Source organism: Leptidea sinapis, chromosome 8, assembly GCF_905404315.1.
Source record: "Leptidea sinapis chromosome 8, ilLepSina1.1, whole genome shotgun sequence".
Classification (NCBI taxonomy): domain Eukaryota; kingdom Metazoa; phylum Arthropoda; class Insecta; order Lepidoptera; family Pieridae; genus Leptidea; species Leptidea sinapis.
This window is the reverse complement of record NC_066272.1, coordinates 10,078,966-10,106,652: the sequence shown is the minus strand read 5'-3', so window position 1 is coordinate 10,106,652 and position 27,687 is coordinate 10,078,966. Positions and strand designations below refer to the sequence as shown.

Here is a 27,687-nt window from a genome sequence, read left to right as displayed (position 1 = left end):
AAATATTTCCTGATGTACGTCCAAGCTATAAGCTTCCCATGGTAGGATAGCTGTCGATATATTTCCTCGATCATCGCTCAAAGTCAGTTGGAAAAAAATAAAAGTAGTAAAATAGCATTGCGATTCGTCTATCTTCGCAACAGCGAATCTCCAGAATGGGTTGCTTATTATTTTATGACTAACAATGATAATCTGTTCGAGAAATTCAATAATGCCGTAGTAATGTTGCAATTATTTCAAAAACATTGCAATATTAATAATAGCTAGATAATTTTAAGTCAGCATTTGATCAAATAAAACAAGAGAAACAGATACTTTCATCATTTTTATTAAATAAAATCAACGGTACATCTAATATTACAACAATCATAACACTAAACCACTTTACATTAACATAAATGTATTTTTAACAACATGTAGGTACCTTCTTACAAGAATCTAGAACCCTATTATTAAGCCAATGTTAAGACATTTGATTGCTAACACCATACCACCTACTTAATTGTCACTTTACCAGTGCAAAATTAATTTCTTGAATTTTAAATTGTTTGAATTTTCTGATTTACGTTTAGGTCGCCATTTTGTAAATGTCGGCGTTAGCGGCTAACCCACTTTTACCACGCTCGTTTGCGATTTATATATAAGTATGTATATAATTCTACTTTAGTTATATGCGTTTGTACTTATTGTGCGTTAATTGACATATGTTAGATCTATGTCGTAGTAGCTTATTCAGATTGAAAGATTGGCGAATATGCTTAGTTCTGCAGCATATGCGGTTAAAAAAAAATGGCAGCCATTTGATTTATACGTCAAAATTAGTTCTCTGGACGCTCGCGAGTGGCGCTTCAAATAGGAACAAAAAAATTGCTGTCAAACATATGAAACAGCCTGTCTAGTGGTATTTATACAGGTCAGTGATTTCTATGACAATTGTTTTTATATGAGGTACTACAACAAAGTATCCTCGTCCCGTAGTTCTCCGCTCAACACCAGAGTGTGCTCGCTGGTGGCGCCTAGCAGAGCCGTGCGCTCCGCCGATGACGTCACCGAGTCACAGCTTAGAGATGCTGACCACAGATAATACACGTTACCAACAATAATTGGAGCCATTACATTACATCACATTATGAATAAAAGAATAGAACTACTACTAACTATATCGGAATATATAATTTGTGTTTAAAGAAAATTATGTAAATACTTACTTATTTTGTTATAATTATTTTTGAAATCTACAGAAATACTACCATTTACTAGTGGGCGGCTCCCTTGCACAGGATGCCGGATAGATTATAGGTACCACAACCACAGCCTATATCTGCCGTTAAGCAGTAATGTGTAATCATTATTGTGTTTCGGTGTGAAGGGTGTCGTAGCTAGTGAAATTACTGGGCAAATGAGACTTAACATCTTATGTGTCAAGGTGACGAGCGCAATTATTGTAGTGCCGCTTAGAAATTTTTGGTTTTTTAAGAATCCCCTGAGCGGCACTGCATTGTAATAGACAGACCTATCAATTACCATTAGTTGAACGTCCTGCTCGTCTCGTCCCGTATTTTCATAAAAAAAAATTAAAGCTTACTTTTTAATAAATATATTTTCACCAACATTATTTGACAAGTGACTAAAAAAATATTTTAGTTTATATCAATGTAAGGTTAATATTTACACAAGATAACGGTCTCTCTTAGAAGGCAGATAAGGAAAGAAATGTAAATAGGAACTAAGAACAAAAAGCAGAGTTGGCGAAACAAGACACGATATAAGAATAATATTAGCAGGTACCTACTTATCTATTAGGTAGGTAAATAGAGATGTTTAAGTAATAATAGAGTTGTAAGCAGAGATAGCAAGTAATTTTTAAGTAAAATTTCTTAAGGTGCGCTGAACACTTTATTTTTTATGTAATAAATGAGACTCGGCTGTCACGTTCGCCTGTGAGAGCGCGATCAGTCGGAGCAACAATAACTTGACTGATTCATATAAAATTATAACTATTTATGTTATAACTTTATGAAGATTGAACTGAAACATATATTATAAGTAGTTGTATTTCGTAATAGTAATTCGCTTTTATAAAGTTTTCACTTCTGAGTTCTGTCGTCTGATCAAACAAACACAACGTTTCAATAAGTAAGTGACTCAACGAGCACATGATCTCAGGCTTAATCCAATACAAAACGAGAAAGGCGTAGTGCAATGCGATCATGTCGCACTGCAGCCATTTCGCTGACGCGTAAGATGACTCATGTGCATGGAGTAGGTAGTACACACACCCTTCCAAGAAACCTAAGAGTATAAGTGCATTGCATTTTAATTCAAGCATAGATAATAAAATACAGAGATAAAGAGAGATAGAGAGAAATGTAGAGAAAGCAAGAGACAGAGGTGGGGAGAAGGATGATAATATTGGGTAAGGTATGCGTAATGCGGGTACATACGAAAGTCAGTTTACCGTCGGGGCTAGCGCGCGGCGTGGCGGCACCAGACCGCAGCGGCCCGGGCGACTCCGTCATCGACGCTTGCAGGCTGTAGCTCTCTCTGGAGATATTTACTCTTGGTTACCAATACTATATATTCCCCTGGCACATTTCCTATTTGGGGTCGGCCCTCCTGATACAAAATCGCCACTGTTTGCGATCTTGGGTCATTACTGGCGTTAGGCCCAGCATACGTCATTACCTATACTACGTGCGCAAAATTATAAAAGCTTGTGGGATTGTTATTATACCCAAAATTATTCACATTTTTTTACCGTTTGCATATCGCATCTATCAAGAGGATTGTTATAAGAACTATATATGACCCGATTCTTGCGGCTCAATTCCACATTAGTGCAACTTGGCACATACTCAAATAATGTGATATATTTCTACGGTGCCTGTTTCTGCCGTGAAGCGGTAGGTAATGTGTAAAAATTGTTGTGTCTCGGTCAGAAGGGCGCCGTTGCTAGTGAAATTACAAATGAGACATAAGGTGTTAAGTAATTAAATCTAAAATTTGTTGAGTTTTTTAAGAATCCTGAGCGGCACTGCATTGTAATGGACTGTAGTAAGCGTATCAATTACCATCAGCTGAACGTCTGCTCATTTTGTCCCTTATTTTCATTAAAATAAAAAACGGAACGTCCTTAATGCGTACTCGGGACTTCGCGGGAATCCTCGAGCAATTGCTGCGTCATGAGGCGAAATTGACGCTTCTATTCCGCGGCGGTGTAAATTGACTGTATGTACGTCCTACGAGCGCACGTACCTGTATCCCGAGGTGGACGAGGTCTGCGATATCTCGCTGTCGTACGAGGTGTCGGTGTACACGTGGTGGGGCGGAGGCTGCAGCGACCACGCCCGCCGCATGGCCGGCTCCCCGGGGGAGGACCACTCCTCACATTCTACCCGCGTCTGAGCTTCACTCGGCTGAACCAAAAAGTTGCATTCAATTCAAATCAAAATTATTATTCAAAATCATAATTAGTATAAAACATGACGCTTCATAAAAAAAGGCATTTATTTTCTCAAAATTGATCCCTTTAGAATTTTTTTTGATGTCTTTTCTAATATACTAGACATTACTTCACACTTCTACGGCTTCGGTAACATATAGTCCTCTGAGAGAGAAGAAGCGGCGCAAGAAACTCTCCCAGCATTCTTTTTTTTTGGCCTCCTTTAATCAAATACCTCTATACTTCACCATTTACCGCCACTTCAGAATAGTTGATCTTGAATGACAAGTGGCAAGAAACTCATCGCCATTATTTAACAACAGGTTGACAAAAAACTTGGTCGCATTTTATATGAAATTTTTTTCAAGGTTTATTGACAGTACCCATATATATATATGTGACATTATGTTTGATCACTATTTTCTATCTTATTAGGTAGTAATTTCGGTGCTGTAAATAAAAAAAAACTGGGACATGTCATTTTGGTGTCCTCTTTTGATGTAAACCTGTCTAGCGAATTATGAAGATACCAAAGCAGGTAGAAGTGGTCCAGATCTTGCTCTGGGCTATAATGACGGATGCATTAACACATCCCAGTCGAACTTATTGCCATCTCGTAGGTAGTGACACAATCCCATCAATTCAATTTACTTAATAATAGAGTAAGTTAATTTTATCTACACCCATGCTTTAAATCCTCTATTTAAAAATTCTAAAACAGTTAGCTTATTGCCAACATTAATACACCCAATATCCTAATAACCATAACATCATCCAAACGAGTGTTGTAATGAATTTCAGTACAACATTACAACACTCGTTTAGATGATGTAATGGTTACTAGGACTGGCTTTTTAATGTTAGCAGCTAACTATTTCAAAATCTTTTATAGAGGATTCATATTATGTTTGTAGATAAAGTCTTGTATGCAACTATTGATAATTACGTATTAAAACACTCATGTGATTTCTATTATCTCTGATAAACCCACATTCGAGTTTTAATACCCCTTATTAAACAACAGTTGCATAAATAACTATAACTTCATAATGAAATAAATAGTAATAAAATAATAATACTTCAGGTTTAGCATTCCTGCTGCGGCGGAACTTGAAGGTCTTCTTGGAGGGTCCGTGGGAGCGCTGCAGTCGGGGCGGGTCCTCCCCCGCCTCGTCCCCCTCCTCCCCGCATGACTCAGTGGTCGAGAGCGGCGAGAGAGGTGTTTGTGATGTTTCCCCTGTGTCAGTATATTTCGGTTTTAATTCAGACTCGCTAACGATTACACATGTATGAAAAATTTACTATAAAGATATGATGTGAGGAACCTATCCTTCTATCTTCGAAAATTTTCCAAAATAAATAAAAGATAACAAAGGAAATCGGTGTAAAATATTTAAAATAGGCAATTTTACAAAAAAATCTGTTGCCCTGCAAAATAAATAGTTTGACGAATCGTCCCCCACTAACTAATTTATAATTATACTATAAATAATAAAAGCTGCTGACTTTTTTGCCCTACTTTTGTAAAATTGTACGGCAACAAATTGAATGTTTTATGTGAGGGTGCCTACGCTATTACTCACGAAGATGCAAATTGATAATAATCATAATATTCAGAAATAAAGAAAGAGATATTAGATTATTGATGAAATAGGAGGACGATCGAGCCTGCATGCAGGTCACCTGATGGTAAGAGACAACCCCAGAGGTTCATTCCACACTTTGATTATAGGTACGTAGAAGATATGATCGTGAAGTTCTGCAAGTGACTTTTACATAGGGTTGTACTAAACAGTGAACTGGTCTAGAGTGCTAAAATCAGACATCTAGTACGGTTGGGACAAGCGGAAGATTTTTTTGAAGTTATACATCTTTAGGCGCGTTATGAAAATATGATGAGAGTGAAATTTTAAGATGCGCGCGCATCACTTTAACACAAAAGTAACAGGGTGAAGTTGGTTTCAAAAATTTTCTGACGTTTGCGACATTCGTTATTTTTTTTGGTTTCTTCTTCCATTATTAGGATATGCAAAGGTTTCAAGCCCGTCCAGCCGTATTCGTTATTTAATAATTAATTGTCAAAACCATTGTTGCAAGATTTTTACAATATTGTTCTTTCTACAAATGTAGAATAGCACGAGGAATAAATAATTTTAAGGATTTTTGCTTTGTTAGGCCAAAAAAGTATAACTTCTTGCGTGCATACATAAGTACACACACACTTTTTGTTTTTTTAACCTGACTATCGCAAGCAATGTAAAAATGACAATTTTTGCAAACTGTCTCATATGTATGTACGTCAATCTATTACTACATACATACCAGTATTCAATCTGAACTCCACAGAAGATCCGAATCTTAGTTTTTGTGCGTTTGTATATGTCGATGATTGTCTTTGTTCGCCACCTTCTGTATGAAATAGAAACATTACAATATCATTGATTTAATTCTCATCATAACTTAAGTTAGTTTAGTTATAATAACTATTATTATGGTATATAATATAATATGTCGACCCGTTATAGTAAATAAATCATTGTATTTGTTGGATGCAATTACTAATTCTGACAATAATCACAACCATCATGTTCACGAAGCATCTTTACACAAACAATCAATTCAAGCTCTAAAGGTTGATGCATCCATTATACGACAATTTATATTTATAAAGTATATTTTTTATTACTTTTTATGAAATAACTTATATTATTTAAACACGATTCATATATTAGATGCAGCATCTTACAAACCAATTTGTTTTGCATATTACAGGCATTGTAAAAATAAAAATACTATATTTGATTGAAGAGAGTTGCCGTTGAGTTTCTTGTATGTTTTTACGTTATTAAGTGTAATATATCTTTTGAAATTGGAGACAATTACAGTATCAATAATTTCCATAATGAAATAAAAATTCTATTTGTTGCTTAGGCTTATAAGATACAAGAAACAGAATATTACTAAACGGAATATTATAAAAATGCTTGAAGTTACAAAGAACCTTACCCATGTGAGTGTGCATAATTCCGTGGTAATTTCCGTTGTCCGGAACACGGCCGTTATTGTTTGACTCGAAATGTTGATTATGCTGACTGGTCGTGGAGCTGCTTGATAATGATTCTGTAACGAAAACAACGAGAAGGTGAATATTACAATTGCAGTACAGTCAAGTTCAAAAGACAGTGGGAGGCTTCTTTGCACAGGATGCCGGCTTGATTATGGGTACCACAACGGCGCCTATTTCTGCCGTGAAGCAGTTATGTGTAAATATTACTGTGTTTCGGTCTGTAGGGCGCCGTAGCTAGTGAAATTACTGGGAAAATGAGATTTAACAACTTATGTTTCAAGGTGACGAGCGCAATTGTAGCGCTGCTCATTTTTTTTGTGTTTTTCAAGAATCCTGAGCGGCACTGCATTTTAATGGGTGGTATCAATTACCATCACGTAAATGTCCTGCTCGGCTCGTCTATTATTTTCGTAAAAAAAACATAAAACTCCACTAGTAAACTTGTTTGAAAACTCTTTTCTAATGTAGTGTAAGCTGCCAGAAGGAAATTATAGAAAACAGTTGTCTACCTATTTATTATTTGTTCGGCTATGAATATTTTGATGAGAACCGACATTGTTAAGAATGTCTTGCCATTCTAAATTTCCTCGTTGTAAAGATTATCTGACTTAAGAAAATAATATTTTACGATTTTTTTTGTCAAAGGGAGTGCTAATTTAGTTGAAACGTGTCCCAATGACGTACAGACCAAGACACTTGAAAGTGAATATATTAATCTTTACGTAACATATACCTGACACTTCAGTTTCGAAAAAACATTGATATAAAAGAACAACAATTTATTCCTTTTTTTATTAATTGTTAATTTAGATCATAGATTCTCAACGTGGGCGATAACGCCCTCTTGTGGGTGTTTGAGACTTTCGGGGGGGCAGTAGAAGACCCAGAGAAAATTAGGGGGCATTGAGATGGCGCAGATGGGGCGTGGGTAGATTAAAAAATATAGTCTTAAAAGGCAACAAAATACACGAAAATACTCTAGAAAAAAACATTCTCAAAGTGGGCGGTGAGCAAAATAAGGTTGAGAAACTATGATTTAGATGAAACTTCACGAACCAGAAAGCATTCACATTCACAATGAAACTAAAGTTAGTCGCTGGTTGATGTCAGCTCACCTCTCTGTGCGCACAGCGGCTGCGGATGGTCTGGCGTGCGAGGCAGGCCCCGCCCCACCAGCATGGAGATGAGAGACGGCCGGTGTTGTTGTTGCTTCTCAGCGATGGAGCGAGGAACCGCCTCCGACGCACGCTTGCCTCCGCCTTGACCGATACTCTCCGCTATTTGTTCTGGAGTATACCAAAATGTACATTACAAACTGTTTATCTAATCTATCTATATATATATACATATATATATATACTAGTGGACCCAACAGACGTTGTGCTATACACACGTCTTAAATTTGAAAAATCGGTCCATCCGTTAGGAGTTCACTAAGATACACATCAGCAGGAGAATTATATTATATGGACGGAATTGAGAATCTAAACCAATCTCAAATTCACTGGAACACACAAAAATATCATCAAAATCGATCCAGCCGTTTACGAGGTAGTTCAATTGTGAATCTAAACTATCTTCGTCTATTCCCTTGAACTCACACAAAAAATTTCATCGAAATCGGTCCAGCCGTCTAGGAGGAGTTCAGTGACATACACACGCACACAAGAAGCATAAAGATAATGGAAATGGTCTTTGAGGCTCAATCATACCTAGACCACTGACCGGATCGACATTAAACTACCACCATTCGATACAAAATTTATCCCAGATGGTTTATGGATATTTATTTTTTTATTGTATTTGTAATAAGATGAATAAAATCAAATTTATTTCCTTTTAAAATTCGCCCAGCGAAGCGGACGGAAACGGCTAGTATTCCAATAAAATTAATATAAGAACAGCAAAAAGAAACAATGATACCTCGCAAACGAAGACAAAATTGAACTTGATAACATATGAAGAATGAAAGGATACACTATTACAGGCTTTGTTTGTAGTTTAATAAATTTGGCTCTGGATTATGTCTATTTGAGTATCTAAGTTCTGAAAAAGCAAAGAGCATGTAAATACTACGTAGTAAGAGGCGGGGCTGCCTTAGTAAAAATTGAAATTCAGTTTGGTATGAAACGTGCAGTCAGATCCTACATAAGGTTTGAAATAGTAATTACAATATGGCAACGAAGTATAATCCGGCTAAGTTTGAAAGCGAACAGTTGCTTAAAATGTAGTGGATTTCGGATATCTCCATTTTTTACAAATTATAGCTATCGTCGGTCAATCTATCAATAACTGCATTTTTCATACAATCGAGTGAATCACTTTTTTCTTAGAGCTTCGTTACGCTGTGAAGAAGTTTAAAAAATGTTGACATAATGACTGTTCACTAATACAGATGTACTATACACACTGTAACCATAGAAAAACTTAATGTCTCCTGGTGTGTGCATGTGGTTTCTACAAAGTTAGCCTTCTTGTAGATATCATGCATTTACCAAAGACAATAAATAAACTATGACATTCGTAATAAGACTTTCCTATATAGGTATAATATGTCGTGGAGGATCTGTGCAATATTTTTAATTATCTACACCCATGCTCTAAATCCTCTATTAAAGACTCTAAAACAGTTAGCTTATTGCCAACATTAAAACTCAAATCATTTGTATAATTATGGATTTCCGCAAAGTAACGTCTACTTTAATAAAACATTAAAACACCCAATGTCCTAATAACCATTACATCAGCCAAACGAGTGTTGTAATGAAATTCAGTACAACATTACAACACTCCTCTGGATGATATTATGGTTATTAGGACTGGCTTTTTTCATGTAATGATAAAGGAATCTGTAATTTTGTACTGAATTTCATTACAACACTCGTTTGGATGATGTAATGGTTGTTAGGACATTGGGTGTTTTAATGATAGCAATAAGCTAACTGTTTTAGAATCTTTAATAGAGGATTTAAAGCATGGGTGTAGATAAATAACTATTACACATAGGCTTGAAATTACAATGGTTGATAAAATACCGAATTTATAATGATCGTGTGTCTCCCTCATGGTCCGCAACTCTCTCGCCAGCTCCGCCAGCAGCGCGCCGCGAGCTCTCGCCGCCGGCAGCTTGAGTCCGCGGACTCGCTCGCGGACCACGAACTGCATGTGACGCTCGTGGTCTCCGATCGGCGGCTGAGACAGCTGTGCACATAAATAAATAAATAAATATTGCCCAATATAACTTATACAGATTTCTATTATTTAAAGCTAGGAACCTAAATGCCGATTTTCACGTCTCTAACTTCAAAAACATAGGACTTTCATGCAACCTTCCCTCCCTTTAACCCCCTTAGGGGAGGAGTTTCTCCAATACGTTTCTTAGCTGACACCTACGTCCTAGAAATAACCTACCTTCCAAATTCCAAGTTTGAGTTTGTAGGCTTTGTAGTTTCTGAGTTTTCTTGATGAGTCAATTACCGGTGGAAATCTCTTTTATATAATTATATTATATATAGACATATTTTTAATTAGTTGAATTATTATCAGTTTTGTTTATTTGTCTATTATAGACATAGGCCTCCTCCAATTGCCTCCAGACTCCTGTTTTCAGTTGTTCTAGTCCATGTGTTCCCGGCAACTGTTTACTCTACTTAATAGTCTACCTCGGTTTCATTTTCTGTCTCTCGGACGAGTTCATTATAGTTTTACACCATTTCTCTCGTCCTCTTGTAGTATAACCCGTCCACTTCCATTTCCTTTCCAAGTTTCCTTATTATAACAGAAACATCCTTTGATTGTGTTTGTTTTTTTTATTGCTGATGTTCTAATTTTGTATGATAAATATTATCTTTATTTTTGTACAATAGCAAAATATTTATTTCCTTTACGAAGTATGTAACCAAGATGGAGGCTTCTTTGCACAGGATGTCGGCTAGATTATGGTTCTATATATAACAGCGCCTATTTCTGCCGTAAAGCAGTCTGTAGGGAAAATGAGACTTGGGCAATGGAGACGAGCGCAGTTATAGTGCCGCTCAGAATTTATGTGTATTTCAAGAATCCTGAGCGGCACTGAATTGTAATGGGCAGGACGTATAAATTACCATCAGCTGAACGTCCGGCTCGTCTCGTCCCTTATTTTCATAAACAAAATATATTAAGCATTTTAGCGCATTTGTTAGGAGACTCCGCTCTTCCATAGCATATTTCAAGAGATAGTTAATACGTAGTTGTGTTCAATTAAGTAGATACTTATTTTATAATACATACATCAAGAATGTTGAAATTCGTGTTTTCTTTGCGATTTGTTTATGAAGTGGTAAGTGTTGTGTGTATCGGAAATTATGATAGTGGAGTTATGTAGGGGGGCAGTGAGTGTTGAGATTTATGGGTGACAATTAAATTCACAATCAAATGGGTAGCTGTTATGACTGACCCACTACACAATTCCATGATGAATCAACGGTGAAGTGACCCACCTTGTGCGATATAAACGGCTGGAGAAGCACATAAAGCGGTGTGCGATAAGTGACGACGTGTTCTAGAAAGTCCCACAGATGGTGCGCGGCCTCGTTCCGACGGCCCAGGTCCCGCATGGCACGCGCTATGCGGCCCCATTCCGAGCACAGCTCACTCGTGAAGCATGCGCATAGGACTTTCAAGGCTGCAAAATAACATTTATTCAAATTCAAATATTTTTATTCAAAATCACTTATTGAACGTCAAAAACCCATTCTAAAAAGACTGCCTCAGACCTGAGAATAACGGGCGCAAGAAACTCAGCGGGCTTCTTTTATGTATATAAATATGGAATACAATGTGATATCGTACAATAAACATTTATAATTAAAGAGCCTGAGGGTATCAGCTTCATTCCCAGTCTGTGGTGTCATTAAGAAAATTATTTATTTGTTAAGGAAACAAACAGATACATCACTATAGTAAAAAATGAAGTTATATAAAATATAAAATTTACAATATTGGATATATCCTAGAATAGTTTCACTGAGAACACAAAAGAATAAAATTTTACATATTTGACAACAGAACGTTCAAGGGCATGCATTCCATATATGCCTTTAGGCATTGCCTACCTCGTTATGATTGTATTAAATAAAGTAAATAAATACAGTTACTCAATATATAATAAAAATAAAATATTAAATAATAAAGTTGATTAAGTTTAATTTGCTTCCGTTATTCTATAACCAAACTTCTATTGAACACCGACTCATTCAATATTTCCTTACGCTAGATACATACTACATTCGTACGGTAGGCAGTCCAAAAAATGCATTCACTGCATTCGTGGTTTCAGCTTTAAGATATGGATTGGTTATATGGGGTGACTTCGGTGAGCATAGGGCATTTATTTATTGGACAGAAAAAGTGTATCAGGGCAGTTTGTGGAGCCGGCCCCCTAGATTCTTGTCGACCGCTATTTAAAAAATTGGAAATTCTATCGCTGCCATGCCTATACATTTATGAGATAAGCCTATTTGTTCATAAACATATGAGTGATTTCTATACAAAAAAAAAGCCAGAATGTTTTAAACACAAGGTATCTAAATAAACTCATAATTCCCTTCACTAGAACTGCATCTTTTAGTAGAAATTGTTACAGCATGTCTATGAAAATATATAATGAATTGCCCAATGAATTGAAAGATTTACCTTTTCTAAGTTTTTAAAAGAAGACTGCATCAGTGGTTAATAAATAAGTGCTTCTATAGTTTACATGAATTTTTCAATATGAAATGAATTAGTCTATTTGATAATAATATATGTAAATTAATATACTTTTATGACATTGAATTTGTTAATATTATACATAGGTACTAAATTAATTACTAAATTATTTACGTCTCATATTATAATATCTTTAAATTTTAATTTTATAAATATTAATGATAGCATTGTGAAATCCGACATGTTTCAGTATAACAGTAGTGTTTACACAATTTTGTAAAATATTTTGCATGTCATTTGACGAAACATATTGGATTATCAATAATACTATGTTAACATCTTAAGTACAATGTTTCCTGCAAATAAAATTTCATTTCGAAGAACACATTCTGTAAAGAGGCGCGCGAAACCCAATATTGGTTCTAGGAGTCGGTAGGTTGAAAGTTCTGTGCGTGCGTAAGAACCTGGCAGGAACATTGAATTGCAAAAGCTCGAGAAGTTTGGGACAAGTTAGTTCATACACACATATTTTTCTTAAGGTGACACAATCTATCAAGTGACATCTTTGGCTTAGTAAGAGTAAATTGTATATTTTTAAATTGATCCATTTGGTAGTAATACCAGGTGTTAAGATGAGTAGCTGTAGAGCTATCACGTAACAGAACCGCTATTACAAAAATCCAAATACGAAGTTTCGGTTGACGGATCGTACATTTTCCTATTACGAAAGTGTTTCGGACCCGAAGATCGATACGAAGTTCGCGATTAGACATTTCGGCAGCGCGGTATGGTACACCGTGTGGTTTTAGTCGGTTCGATTCCGACATACCACACTACCGAAAACCCCGGTGGGGTGACGGCCCGGCATGGTTCCACACGTATAAAAAAAATTACAGTGGAACTTACTTTGGAAGTATATCGCACCGATTTTAGGCGACAGTATACGACATAGACGGCTGGAGGTCTCAGTAGACCTCCAGCCGTCTAACATCAACATATCGATTTTGCACTGGCAACAATCTTTGCCAGTGCAAAATCGATAACGATACATTCGGAACGATACGACAATACTCCGAATATATCGCAACTATCCCACTCTAACAAATATTCCAATTCCATATCGTTTATCGGTACCATAGACTAATATTTTGATTTTTTCACGATGTTAGTTTGAATGAAATATGTTTATATTTCTACGCATAAACGATCAACAAAATGTCTTAAATGACTTAATAGTAAAAAAAATCTGTTGAATAGTAAATCACATATAATTATTTCAATAATATTTATTAAGTATGTATATTGTATGGCAAATATATCTATACAACTTGAAACGATAACAGCATCGACAGCCTAGAAGGTGTCGTTGAGATTATCGTAAAAGTGACGTTTGATTATTTGTAAAATTCGAATATTAGTCTCTGACGTTTTCAACTAAGAGTAGGGTTAGGACCGATAATATCGAAAAATGTTTCGTTCGTTCAATCATCGTTTCGACATTGATTACGATGTAACTAAGAGTAGGATTCGACACGACTAATGCCACGATTTAGCAAATATCGATTTTAGGAGTAGGCTCCCTGATTCGCAAAGTTTAAAAGAACATTAAAAACATTTAAATTTTTATATCCCATAAGCTTACCCAGAAAAGCAATCCTGTAGAGTTGGTTGGATAGTCTACTTGTATTCCTGGTGTCTCTACTGCCCGTGAAAGTGAGCGAATTAGCCCTGGCCTCAGCTGCGTTTAGTTTTGCGTTCACTGCGGCTACCTGACCGGGCGGCGCCGGGGGGCAGAGCGCATTTAACACCACCGATACAATGTAGCTTACATCTGACTGGCGGAGAGGCGGCACATCTAATTTAACACAAAAAGTTTTAATTACATTTTTTTTTAATAAAAACTGTATTTTTGGTAAAATACACTGACGGACTCATAAACTGCATCAATGTTCAGGACGCCTTTTAAATGAACATTTTAATCAAGTATTCAAATATTTTATTATACAAACTAGCAATGAAACCCGGCGTTGCTCGGGTTAAATAACATCGCATTTTTAATTATTATTATCAGTAGCACGCATTTTAGAACTTCCCAGATCATTTCAGAAATATTTAGAATTTTCTAGACCGTTTCGCATCAATTTCATCAATTTTACGTACACATTTTGGAAAATTCTAGATCATTCCAAAAAGTCTTAGAACATTCTAGATCATTCCGGAAAGCCTTAGAACTTTCTAGATTGATTACGACGACGACTTGTATAGCCGAGTGGTTAGCGATCCTACCTAGTAAGCTAGAGGTCCCGGGTTCGAATCCCGGTAGGTGCAAGCATGTATATGGATGTTTGTTTCCGAGTCATGGATGTTTAAATGTATTTATGTATGTTTATATAAATTTATGTATGTTTAAGTGAGTATATTGTATTATATATATCATTGTCTTGTAACCCATAACACAGGCTATAGATGATTAACTTGGGGCAAGATAATTTGTGTAAAAAATGTGTCAATATTATTATTATTACATCAGTTGCACACATTATGGAACTTTATAGATTTTCAGAATTTTACAGAAGTTTACATTAGAGAAGGACTGATGTATATAATTTCACATCTTTGCCAGCCACAACCACCCACTTCCACCTATCCCGTCCAAACTCCCTTACGCACACCAGGGGACCGAGCGATATTTACCATCCCAACAGGAATTTGATCGAAGTTGCGGATGATAGAGAAAACCGTGGACATACGTACGAACATTAGCATTTTATATAATAATATACATATTAACATTTTAATTGAAACCTATAGTTTGGTTTGTTAAACAGCAGTATCAATCATATCCTTAAGTGTATGTTTGTATACTGGAAAGGACCATTAAATTTTTTTGATCATAACCGATAAATGTAACAAAAATTGGTTTTGATTGGTTTATTGATAAATTGTTTTTTTAATAAAAAAAGTTAAAAGTTGAAGCACAGGTATTTTTTCCTTTTAATATCGAGTTTTGCCTCCAAGTGCCCATATTACTAATACTACATAATATTAATTCGAAAGTAATCCTGACCTCTGATGCAGTTTAGGAGTCCGTCAGTGTAAGCTTGGTAAGCGAAACGAAACGTAAGTCGAAATAAGACGATTTATCACCTAATCCACATAATCAGAATAGTGTATATATTATGATGAGAAGAATAAATAACAAAAAATGCTATCTTGAATACTAAAATTTACAATACAACTATCATATTGTATCACATATGAAAGTAACAGACAATATAGAGCCAAATATAATTAACATATAGAGTATAAAATAAAAGAACCTATACAGCAAATAAAATAACCAAAGAAAAAAATAAGAATAGTACCTTTTCTCCCACTCCCAACTCTAAGGCATAGCGGCGTGAACAAGTTCAATAACATGTTTTCCGTTTTCTCAGCAGTTTGAAATATAGCGCTTCCACCGCACATTTGTTCCAATGAATAACTATCCTGTAATCCAATAAAAATATTATTCATTCAAGTAGTAATTCATTGATTTATATACTAGGGGAATAAAAGTGTGAAGTTCTGTAAATCATATATTATTTTCTTATTACAAATTATTTTTAACATATGCGGGGTAGTAAGGCGGTTTTCTCAAGGGTAAATATCTTTAGCGGCGTTGAGCATTTTTCTTGGGATAGGTATAAAATTTTAAATTCGCGTCAGGACGCGTGGCCTGATCGAAAATTCGTAAGATAGTCGTTGAAATTATGGATGAAAGATTCATACTTCTATTTAATTATAGTTCGTCTATTTCAACTTAATGATCATACGGTCATTGTACCAGTGGTTGAATCATTGTGATTGCGAAGCCGAAATACCGCAAGGTCGAGGAATCGAATGTCAGCTTTGAAATATTTTTACAGTTTATTTTGTTAAATAATTGTAATAGTTCTGAAGTGTTAAACTTTGTATGTAATATAAATTGTCAATTTTGTGTACGATAGCGCAATAAATGAATATTGTATTTAACCACATAAATTGCTTGTACTGTTATACTGATAAAAAAAAAACAATTCGTGCGAAATTATTCCCGAACCATTCCAAAGTATTAAAAAATGCACAACATTTAAGTTCTCACTTTCACTTCTGCCGGCACTCCCGGAGTGTAACCCGCTTTTTTTCTATCTAGACGTTCTGCATGTTTTATTTTATGTCCAAATAATTGAAATCGTAGCTTTAGAGCCATTTCTGACACACAGAAAATGCCACGCTATACAAATATATTGGTGGCATTTTCTTGGTGTCACATCACGTGACTTGCTTGTAACACACAAGCTGGATTGCCACAGATTGTTTTTGTCTTTATAAGGAAGTTCAATATTGAAACATTATTTTCAATATAAAGCTTCTAGTATTTTAAGAGCGTTTTATCTTTATACATATAATCACTTCTGTACGTGTATTGACAGTGCACTCCTCCTGCTCCTACGGCTGGACCGTTTTGATTGAATTTTTTTGTGTGCGTTCAAATGGGCTCAAGGCTGGTTTAGATTCTCTATACAGTCGACATGTTATTCTCCTACGTATGATAGTGATCTCCTCCTAAAATCTGGACCGATTTTTCTCATTTACGGGATCGCTAGTATAAATATAAAAGTCGTAAACAACATCAGACACAATACTCACGCCTGTGTTGACGATCTGCAGCGCTATGAGTCGCACCACAGTGCTGCAGAAGTGCGGCGGCGGCGGTTGAGACATCAACGCGGCCGTCGCCGACGACAGGTTTTCGCCGGAGTTACTGTCGGACACTATCAGTGACTGAAATACAGAACAACAGTTAAATAAAACATAATCAAATATTGAAGCTTACTGTACAAACGAGACTAGAATTTACTGGGAAATAGCCACAGCCCATTAGTGTACTAATAAAAAAAAAGTGGATGCGTGTAATCTTTACGCGAGTATTGAAGATAAACTTAATAATAATATTGAGTGATAACATTTACTGGAAAGAATATTGTAAAGCTTTATTGAGTTTTCTTGGTACAGCAACCGTAGACGAGTTGATATCGATACGACCTATGGTTAGGCAGCTCCCAAAAATACGTTATTGGCTCTAAGTCGGACGATGATGTACCTATATGAGTCGGTTGGCGATATTGATTTTTTATAATTTTCCATTTAACTCTTATTTATTTTACGTATTAAGCTTGTCAGAATTTGATTTATTACTATCTGACTTAATAAGTCTAATTTAATTGTAAAAGTACAACAAATATACACGAGAGATGAGACTTAGGACTCCTAAGTTAGGAGAGCCAACATTAAAACACCCAATGTCCTAATAACCATTACATCATCCAAACGAGTGTTGTAATGAAATTCAGTACAAAATTACAACACTCGTTTGGATAATGTAATGGTTACTAGGACTGAATTTTTTAATGTTAGCAGTAAGCTAACTGTTTCAGAATCTTTTATAGAGGTTTCATATTATGGGTGTAGATAAAGTCTTGTATGCAACTGTTGATAATAATTAATGATGTGATTCTATTCCCACTAAACCCACATTCGTGTTTTAATACCCCTTATTACACATCAGTTGCATTAATATATATAATTACAATAGCCATATTCAATTAATATCTGTTGGTTGTGGTGATGTAATTAACTATTGATTCTGTTACCTGAACGGTATTGAGAAGAGTTTTAATTTGCTGCCAATGCATGATGTACGGACAGCGGATCATCGTCTCATAAACACCCTTCAACAAAATAGCTGCCGAATCCCAGTCAGTATTCCTCTGGAAATAATATATTATATGCATTACACGTTGCAACTGTGATTATAAGTAAATAAAATATAGGTACTATTGCACTGGAGCCATTGCATGTTGACTAAGACAAATTGGATTCGATTTGAATTTTTAACAGAAACGATGAATAGACATAGGTTTCTATAAATTCCCAATTTTGCAATATAAATATTATTTGACCAAGTTTCTACACAAATCGTGGTTTTGATAGTGACCAATTGGATTGTAAATTAGCCTTTGACATGCGGATCGCATTTTGAATTTAATGTATTTATCTGCCATCTTCTTCTCTTCTACTGTTTTTACATAGCCCAAATGATTGCGAAACTGAAGTGGCAGTGGGCAGGGCACATAGGTCGACGGACAGATGGCCGTTGAGGCAGTTAAAATCCTCGAATGGCGACCACGTACCGGAACATGCAGTCCCCACAAGATGGCCGACGGCAGCGCAGGTCCGATCGTCGTGGAAATCTTTGGGGAAGGCTTTTGTCCAGCAGTGGACGTCTTCCGGCTGATGATGATGATGATGATAGTGATATCTTGAGATTCGAGTTACATTTGGGTAAGCCAATTAAAACACAAAAACCCAACTAACCCTTATACTTGGCTTTTTCGCGATCTTCAGGAAGACCTTATCGAGTCGCCGCAGTATCATGATGAGCGGCGGCCTCAACGCATCGTCGGCCCAGTCTGCAGCCGGCAGCACCTGCGTCATGTACCGTTGCAGACCGCGGCACCCCATTGACTCCGGATCGTACGGTGATACTTTCAATAGCGAGTGGGCTATCTCTGCTAATCGCTGTAAGTTTAGAAGAAATTCTATATCCAATATACCTAAGATGTCCTTGTAAAAATGTTATTGATTTGTAGTGATCAGTAAACTACTGAGAAAAAATTCTTTTCATATTATAAATCAAATCAAAATCAATTTATTCATGTAGATCAAGGAAATGAAAATTGTGAATTTGAATGTGTCGGCCATTTTGTTGGGCGTGACAGTCGACCTGCCTTAGAAGCTAATGGGACTTATTTCCTGATAACCCACATGTTTATAAGTCATTAGAAAACCTGTTCGAATAATCGTGTGTACCTACAGTTTAATTGTAGCTTGTTGTGGTTTTAAACCAACCTCACGCCATAATTGTTCTAATATTGTTATTGTAAATGGGACCTGATCAATTTATTAGTCTCGTGATAGTCAAAGTGATCTTCGATCTTAATTTAATTATTACTGTTAAACAATCATAACTATATATTCAATTGTAATAATATTTTAATGTTTGGCGCGAAGAGGTGATGTTAAATGGTATTCTAGAACATGGCATTGAGCGGCCCATGAAAGATCTTCTAGGGTTACTTGCTGATGAAGCATGCATCGTTCTGGGGAGAGAAACAGCAGTAGCCTGTTGTGGGGTCTTAGGACCAAACTACGAGTCACGGCTGGAGTTGTGTGATACAGAACTTCCTAATTCCAGTTGTGTCCAGAATAATTGACCTCTACAGCCACTATTGAACTTCTAATATTGAACTCACCGCATGAGACTTGGAGTCGAGCTTCTATTGAACTCACCGCATGAGACTTGGAGTCGAGCAGTTCCACAGGTTTGCCCTCACTACCGCCGCTCACTTTGGATCCGTTGAGTTCCAGCAGTCGAGTGGTAGCTCGCCCGATGAAGTCTCCCACCAACGACAGCAACACGTCGCGCGGCCGGCGATACTCCGCGCGTACCAACTGGAGTTTAACGAATCTATTGTCCAGACGCTACTCGAATAAGTCTTTTTTTATGATAATAAGGGATGATACGAGCAGGATGTTCAGCTGATGGTAGTTGATACACCCTGCTCATTACAATGCAGTGCCGCTCAGGATTCTTGAAATACCAAAAAATTCTTAGCGGCACTACAACATAAGTCTCATTTGCCCAGTAATTTCACTAATTACGGCGCTCTTTAGACCGAAACACAGTAATGCTTACAAATTACTGCTTTACAGCAGAAATAGGCGCCGTTGTGGTACCCATAATCTAGCCGGCATATAGTAATTCTTGATGTTCATGAAAGTCATCATCATTTTAGTTAGCACCAGAGACATCGAATGATCATTTACTATATTCTGCCGATCGCGGGATTATTAAGATTTTTTCTGGGTATCCCGTTTAACAGTAGCACTTTAATTCCATTAAGGAGAAGAACTATATTGATTTTGCACTTAGATAAAAGCTGAAGATAAAGAAGGTGCAGGTAGTTCCTTTGCCTTATTTCTCCCAGTTTTTTCTTCAATCTCTACAAATTTAAATTTACCAGTGGTAGACTCCTTTGCACCGGATGCAATGCCTTATTTCTGCCATGAAGCAGTAATGTGTAAGCATTACTGTGTTTCGGTCTAAAGAGCGCCCTTGCTAGTGAAATTACTGGGCAAATGAGACTTGACATCTTTTGTCTTAAGGTGACGAGCGCAATTGTAGTGCCGCTCAGAATTTTTGGGTTTTCAATAATCTTGAGCGACACTGCATCGTAATGGGTAGGGCGTATCAATTATCATCAGCTGAACGTCCTGCTCGTCTCGTACCTTATTTCCATAAAAAAAATACAATTTAAGCTCTTGTTTGCTTGACTGACCTCGCTATCCTCAGCACCGGAGTAATCAGGCATGGGCGGCATCCGCGAGTGTTCACTGACGTATCTGGAGTGGGACTCGTCCTCTAGCAGGTCCAGGGTCATAAAGGGCGTGGTGCGTGGACATCCGCGCTGCGAGGATCCTTTGTGTTCGGGTGAAGTTCGGTAAGGACCGTTGTAGGATCTGTCGGAACAGTTCAATTTCATATTCAAAATAGGATTTAAAATCATTTATTGAACGTCACAAAACCCATTCGGAAAAGTATGCCTCAGACCTAATGAGCGCAAGAAATACAGCTGGCTTTCTTTCATAAAATATCGGTACTATGTAATATCGTATAATAACATTATTATTAAATAGCCCGAGGGCGGTCGCTTATTGCTCATTTCCAGTCTAAGTATATAAGATTGATATGTAGCGGAAGTAATTTAATAAAACGAATATTTTTTCATTAAATATGGGACAATATTGTTAACAAGTTCCCACACAAGACCCGCTTGTCAGATAGAGGAAAGGACACAGTCAGACATGAAAACAATAGTGTCCCTCTTTTTAACCGACTTAAAAAAAGGAGGAGGTTCTCAATTCGTCGGTATGTTTTTTATGTTTGTTACCCCAGAACTTTCGATCGGGTGAACCGATTTTGATATTTCTTTTTTAACCGACTTCATTAAGATAATCATTTATGTTATAGTACCCTTTACCTCACAAACGTTCTTTAGTAATTCTTTTAAATTTTGTTAACACATTTGTTTTGTACATTTTCTGGGATCATGTTGTAAATGCGTAAACTTCGCCCAATAAGACTTATACGACTTAACCGAGTAGTAGGCATAACAAGTCTTCTTGTTCCTCGCGTTAACATTAACATTATCACAGATTCTAGCAAATTCCTCAAAGTGCTTATACATATGAACATATAGAATATTATCAAGAATATATTCAGATGCAACAGTCAAAATGTTTATTTCTTTAATACTTTCTCTTAGTGATTCTTTAGGACCTAGGTTTTAAATAGCGCAATAGTCGTCGACAAATAATTTGATGCTTATTATGAAAAAGAACATTTTATTTATCGAACATTTCTTTTTGGTCAGCATGCATTAATGCGCGCCGGTCGAAAATATAATAAATTTAAGAACTAGACAGATTGGGATCTTTGTGTAAATTGTGTAAATGTGAAGCTAATATAAATACTGAATTAAGTGTGTAAATAAAACAAAGACCAATCTTATAATCGATCCAACGATTCCTTCTTCTTCTTTGTAGATCTGTTTAAAGAAATATATGGACGTAGTTATGCAGAAAGCACTCAAACCACACTTTGGTCAAAATAAGTTAAGTATGTATGTAAAAAATGAGTTAGGTATGCCATCATACATCCATCCTGAAGGTCGAATCTGTCATGTAGTGAAAACCCTATTTTTAAAATGTATAGGTACTGAAACAGTTTTTTTATTGGATATTTATATGGATAAGATTAAAGCTGAAACTTCAAATCTGCCTTCAAAGTGCCTCTGTGTGGTTTGAGTCCTTTCTGCTTAACTACGTCCAAATATACTGTAGTGTCAACAGAATATATCTATCAAAATATTATGTATACTAGGAAAAATATGCATAAATATGTTAAAAAGTGTGACAGACATAAACATAAAATTGCTATACCCAGTTTTAGAACCACTAAGGCAAATAAGTCAATTTTGGGAAATTCTGTTAGATTCTATAATAAGCTCCCCACGACCATAACAGAATTGCCTGACAAAACATTCAAGACATATTTAAAAACTGTTTTAATGGGAAAAGGTTACTATAATATTAAGGAATATATTGAGGATGAAGAAGTTTAGAGAACGGTACCATGCATATCGCGAGTCTCTGCGACCCTGTAGCATCCACTGACGTATTTTTAATTACTTACGTAACTTACTTTTTGACGCTTTTGCGCACTTGTGAACATTTTATGACTATTTACAGGTGCTGTTTGTAAGTTTATATATAAAGTATGTAAATATTTTTTTTTTTCATTTTCTTCTTTTCCTTGGGTTCACGCCTTTGTTAGCATATTATACTGATATTTAGACTCTGGTGTATACTTACTTAGACAAGCCTTCACAATTGTTGACGAGGGTTTTGATGGCGATTGCCAACTGTTGAATTATTTCTTTCTCGGTCTTTCCTTCCCTGTTGTAAGTGGGCAGTTGGATCTGCTTCACGTAACATGGCAATATCGCTTCCAAGATTATCTATAAATATATCCGTATTAGTCAAATTCAAATAGTTTATTTCTCAAAATAGAATAACTGCATCACTTTTTGAAGTGAAGAAAATATACAAATAATAGAATAATACAGTCCTACTGCTTACAAATTAAAATAGTTTGCAGACCTTAAAATTATTTACATTGCTTTAAACCCATGCACTTTTATCTGTTATATAATCTTTAATTGTATAATAAGCTTTTTTTTAAAGTTTCTGTTTCACAAATATTTTAAACTTTTTTAATTGTAGTTTGTATTTCTTCAGGGTTATTTTTATAAAAACGGACACATTGTCCACTGAATGATTTGTCTATTTTCGTTAGCCTTGTGTGAATCAGAGCAAGATTATGTTTATTTCTAGTGTTGCAGTTATGAATGTCACTGTTTTTTTTAAATGATCTATATTATTATGCACAAATATTAGGTTTTCAAACATGTATTGACATGGTACTGTTAATATGCTGATCTCCTTAAATTTATCTCTCAACGAATGTCTACTGGACAGATTGTAGATTGCTCGAACAGCTCTTTTCTGCAGCACAAAAATCGTATACTAAAGTAATGTTGGTTCTTATGATACAAAGCGATAAGAATCATATTATCAGATCATATAAGAATATTGGCAAATTGACTTGAGTGGCAATATCTCGTAAGTAAATATCAGTAAAGGCTTAAATTTGTTTTTATTTAAATAATAAGATAGAAATATTTCAATGCAGTCGAAAATTTCAGTATTTATTGATATTAGTCATATTGGAAATGTCTTTATTAAAATATTTTAAGCGATGTTATTGCATTACAAGAGCCCATTATTTTGATAACCTCAGTTATTGCTGCTAATTGTTGGGCTAAATATTTTTTTTTTATGGGGAACCTAAGTCTATAACTGGGGACGGTACGATTTATTTTTTTTTGACATTCTGAGCATATAGTTGTACCATGTATAATATTATGTTATGTTAACACACCATTCACTGTTCGTCTTACCTCCAAAGATTTCTCGTTAAAATCGTCGAGTACTGTTTTATTGTCGATAGGGACAGTCATGATCTTTAAACTTTAAGCCTTTTTATGCCTTATCTTACAATATCAGCAATATTTTGAAGATTTCGAAGCGGTTAAAATTCAAATATTTTTTATTCAGGATTTCACTTATTGAACGTCAAAAACTAGAATCGTTTTCAAATATTAAACTTATTCAATGCTCAATCCAAAGCTCTGTAAAACATATTATTGGAAGTGAAGGCCTTTAAGGAAGGTGTACGCGCTTTTTTGCAGGTACCCATGTCGTATCGTCGCGGAAACACCGCATAAGGAAGCTCATTCCACAGCTTTGTAGTACGTGGAAGAAAGCTCCTTGAAAACCGCACTGTGGAGGACCGCCACACATCCAGATGGTGGGGATGATATCCTAACTTGTGGCGTGTCGTGCGAAGGTGGAATTCGGCGGCAGGAATCAGGTTAAACAGCTCTTCGGAAGACTCCCCGTGATAAATGCGGTAGAAGAATTGCAAGTGTAATCTAAATGATGAGAAAAACTTACTTTTTTGTCGATAAGTATGTCAAAAACACGAACTAATGATGTTTGCTCTCTAAGAAACATAATTAACAATATATAAATATGACGCAGTCTTATTTCTATTTTTAGTAACCTTGGGCCTTGGTTTGGATAGATTTTCGGATTGGACAGTTTTCGAATTAGGTATCCAAGTCAGTTTGAAGAAATATTGTGTTATTCTGAGATTGCATTTCTTTATAAATTGTGTAAATATTTGCTAGATGTTACTTGGTCCCACCAAAAATATAATTTTAAAAAGTAATAAAAAGTACTGGGCCACGATGTGACCCCCGAGGAATGCCGCCTTAAAGAGGAAAAAAGGAAGTCAGTGTAATCTTTTGCAGTAACCCTCTGCCTTTTGTTTTTTTAAATAAAAGTCTAACAGATTAAATAAAATGCCATTGGTTGCGCCAGGGAATTTAAAGTGGACTGTAGTAATAAAAAGGGTTACTCAGGTGAACAGAACAGGAATCATTGAAGTAAAGGGAATAGCCGGTACTCACCTCTTCTGCAAGATCCTGGGTTCTTTTATATTCGCCTGAGTGTGCTGGCGAACCACAATATATATATCGCGGGACACTTAACGAAGAAATCACTACGATCTCACGGCGGCAAATCAACAGGAATACGAGGATCCTTGATTCCTGGATTTATACTTAAATGTTGCGGGAGCTCAAACTTCGTGTGCGGTTACTTCACGGAATGTGTGTTACGCCATACGACAATAGATGTCGCAGCTCGCGGTTTATTCTTAACTTGAAACGGCTAAGTTGCTAGGATAAAGGTGTAAAGGGTTACCAGCCATGAATCCCATAAAATGATGTAAGCATATGAGATTGTTAGCTTTGACTACACGCTATATAGGTAAATTAATAAAAAATACATAATTATATACCAGCATTTGATATCCGCGCATGCTCTCAGCTGAATAAGAGACCACCATCACACATAGGCTGATACAATCCAGCACATTGACCATCTCGTCTTCATCTCTGTAGCAGAAATCTATCGGCTTCAGCGGTTTCTCCTCTTTAATTAGTTCGGCGATATGCAGAGGGTCGGGTGAGGGCGTCTCTAAGCTTAATAATAAGTTGAAAAGACAACTCGATTGTACCTAAAAGCGGAAAGTCCAGGTTGAATACTAGTTTTTTTTTATGAAAATAAGAGACGAGACGAGCAGTACGTTCAGCTGATGGTAATTGATACACCCTGCCTATTACAATGCAGAGCCGCTCAAGATTCTTGAAAAACCCAAAAATTCTGAGCGGCACTACAACTGCGCCTTGAGACATAAGATGTTAAGTCTCATTTACCCAGTAATTTCATTAGCTACGGCGCCCTTCAGACCGAAACACAGTAATGTTTACTAGTTAACTAATGAACGCTAATCTGTAAAAATCTGTGATAAATTTTTCGCGAAGAGTTCAATGAATTATAAGGAATAAATCAATGAAATTCAAATATGAGATTATAGGCGTCTAATCTAAGGTCCAGATCTAAAGTAACTTATTAAATAGAAAATAATATTTAATTGAATTTTGTAATTAAGGACAAAAATAAGTTAGACATAATATAGAAACAGTTCTGTATTTTGGGACACACATCCGCAAAGGATAACTATTTCTTTAAGAAGCAAATAAAATAATATTATATTTTAATACTAGCTGACCCGACAGACGTTGTTCTGTACATAATAAATAAAATACTGTTATTTATGAATTTTTCAATAGTACTACATAACATCAAGTATTATTTCGAATAATATGCCCCCTGTTGTTATAATAAAATTGTTAGCAGTTTAGCAGAACCGTGTGTCAATAAATTTTCTCATAGAAAATATGTCCATACAAAACAAATATTGGAAATAAAAATAATTATGGGTCCCAAATCGAAACAAAAACTATCCTATCTCTAGATTTGGACTAAACTGCACTCCACGAAGTGATTCGCATTAAAATCCGTTCATTAGTTTAGGAGTTCACTGGAAACAAACATCAGGCCAATGGATTTATACCAGCGGGAGGCTCCTTTGCACAGGATGCCGGCTAGATTATGGGTACCAATACGGCGCCTATTTCTGCCGTGAAGCAGTTATGTGTAAGCATTACTGTGTTTCGGTCTGAAGGACGCCGTAGCTAGTGAAATTACTGGGCAACTGAGACTTAGCATCTTATGTCTCAAGGTGACAAGCGCAGTTGTAGTGCCATTCAGAATTTTTGGAGTTTTTCAAGAATCCTGAGCGGCAATGCATTGTAATGGGCAAGCCGTATCAATTACCATCAGCTGAACGTCTTGCTCGTCTTGTCCCTTATTTTCATAAAAAAAAATATCTATAAGATAGGATTTTATGGTATCAATAAAAATAACAGCTGATACTTACTTTACTAGCGTCCCCGTAGGAAGCTTCTTCGTCGGTATCCAATATGGCCGACACGGATCCAAACATTTGCAATATGAACGGTTTTCTGTTCAATAAGTAGAACTGCTTGACCGCGTACTCTATGGTAGTCGTCACTAGCTTGTTAGTTTGGAAGTTAGAGTATATTTGTAGTAAAGTCGGCATTATTAATAGATACCTGGAATTAAACAATTTTTTTATATTTAATAGTTAGCCATAAAATATATACGAACCGCCAGTAAGATTGCTCCCATTGATCGCCTATCATTTTTTTTGGACAACTAGAAGTATTAATCTTTAGATTTTTTTTTTAATTTAATCAAGTATTAGTACAGTTATTTACCAAGAGGTTAGGATGCATTAACATTGAATACCAAATCACTATTAGGCCTATCGCAGATGACAGACTATCCGTTACACGCTTTTTAGTCTGTGATAATAAAACCGATAGAATTATTTGCAGTAACGCATACGATGCGCAAAAAGTGTGACACACAAAATATCCTCGTAGATCTGAAAGACCACGCCGCACCGCGCCAAATAAAAAGTGCGCTAAAAATATAACGTTCGCGTCTACACGCGCTAATGCAGACAACACTGACTTTAGTCTGTAGTCTACAATTGCCAGTAATGACCTGTATCATGGACCTAGACAATGTTGGTACAAAAAATAGAAAACAGACCAGCACTGTATGATACATCTTAGGCAGAGTATCATGACAGAAATTTAAAAAGAGAATTGTGGGATGAGTTTGCAAATTTAGTTGGAAATAGTTTTAGAACTGAATGTTTAACATGAAACAGTCCCTTTAATAATCTTCCTGAAAAAATAGGTTGAGCTCAAAATTCTCTATA

At 36.0% G+C, this 27,687-nt stretch overlaps 1 protein-coding gene across 1 annotated transcript; it reads right to left on the bottom strand.

Annotated features, from left to right (window-relative positions):
* Nucleotides 1-306: 306 nt before the first annotated feature.
* On the bottom strand, nucleotides 307-27,194 carry LOC126965606 (protein unc-80 homolog). The gene is made up of 20 exons (XM_050809262.1): nucleotides 27,176-27,194; nucleotides 26,815-27,010; nucleotides 25,330-25,548; nucleotides 22,716-22,861; nucleotides 20,621-20,801; nucleotides 19,572-19,733; nucleotides 18,597-18,800; nucleotides 17,873-17,989; nucleotides 16,869-17,003; nucleotides 15,563-15,686; nucleotides 13,840-14,052; nucleotides 10,988-11,172; nucleotides 9,545-9,710; nucleotides 7,625-7,795; nucleotides 6,449-6,562; nucleotides 5,765-5,848; nucleotides 4,522-4,679; nucleotides 3,256-3,416; nucleotides 2,459-2,544; nucleotides 307-1,070 (listed from the first exon to the last, which is right to left on the bottom strand). The coding sequence occupies exons 2-20, from the start codon at nucleotides 26,995-26,997 to the stop codon at nucleotides 952-954; spliced, it is 2,928 nt and encodes a 975-aa protein (XP_050665219.1). The 5' UTR covers nucleotides 26,998-27,010; nucleotides 27,176-27,194; the 3' UTR covers nucleotides 307-951.
* Nucleotides 27,195-27,687: the final 493 nt, after the last annotated feature.

Coding starts and splice junctions, on each gene's coding strand:
- LOC126965606 (XM_050809262.1), bottom strand. CDS start 26,997: ATGCCGACTTTACTACAAATATACTCTAACTTCCAAACTAACAAGCTA. Junction 14,053..15,562: donor AGTTGGGAGTGGGAGAAAAG/GTACTATTCTTA, acceptor GTGTTAAATTAG/ATGTGCCGCCTCTCCGCCAG. Junction 2,545..3,255: donor TCGTCCACCTCGGGATACAG/GTACGTGCGCTC, acceptor AAATATCTCCAG/AGAGAGCTACAGCCTGCAAG.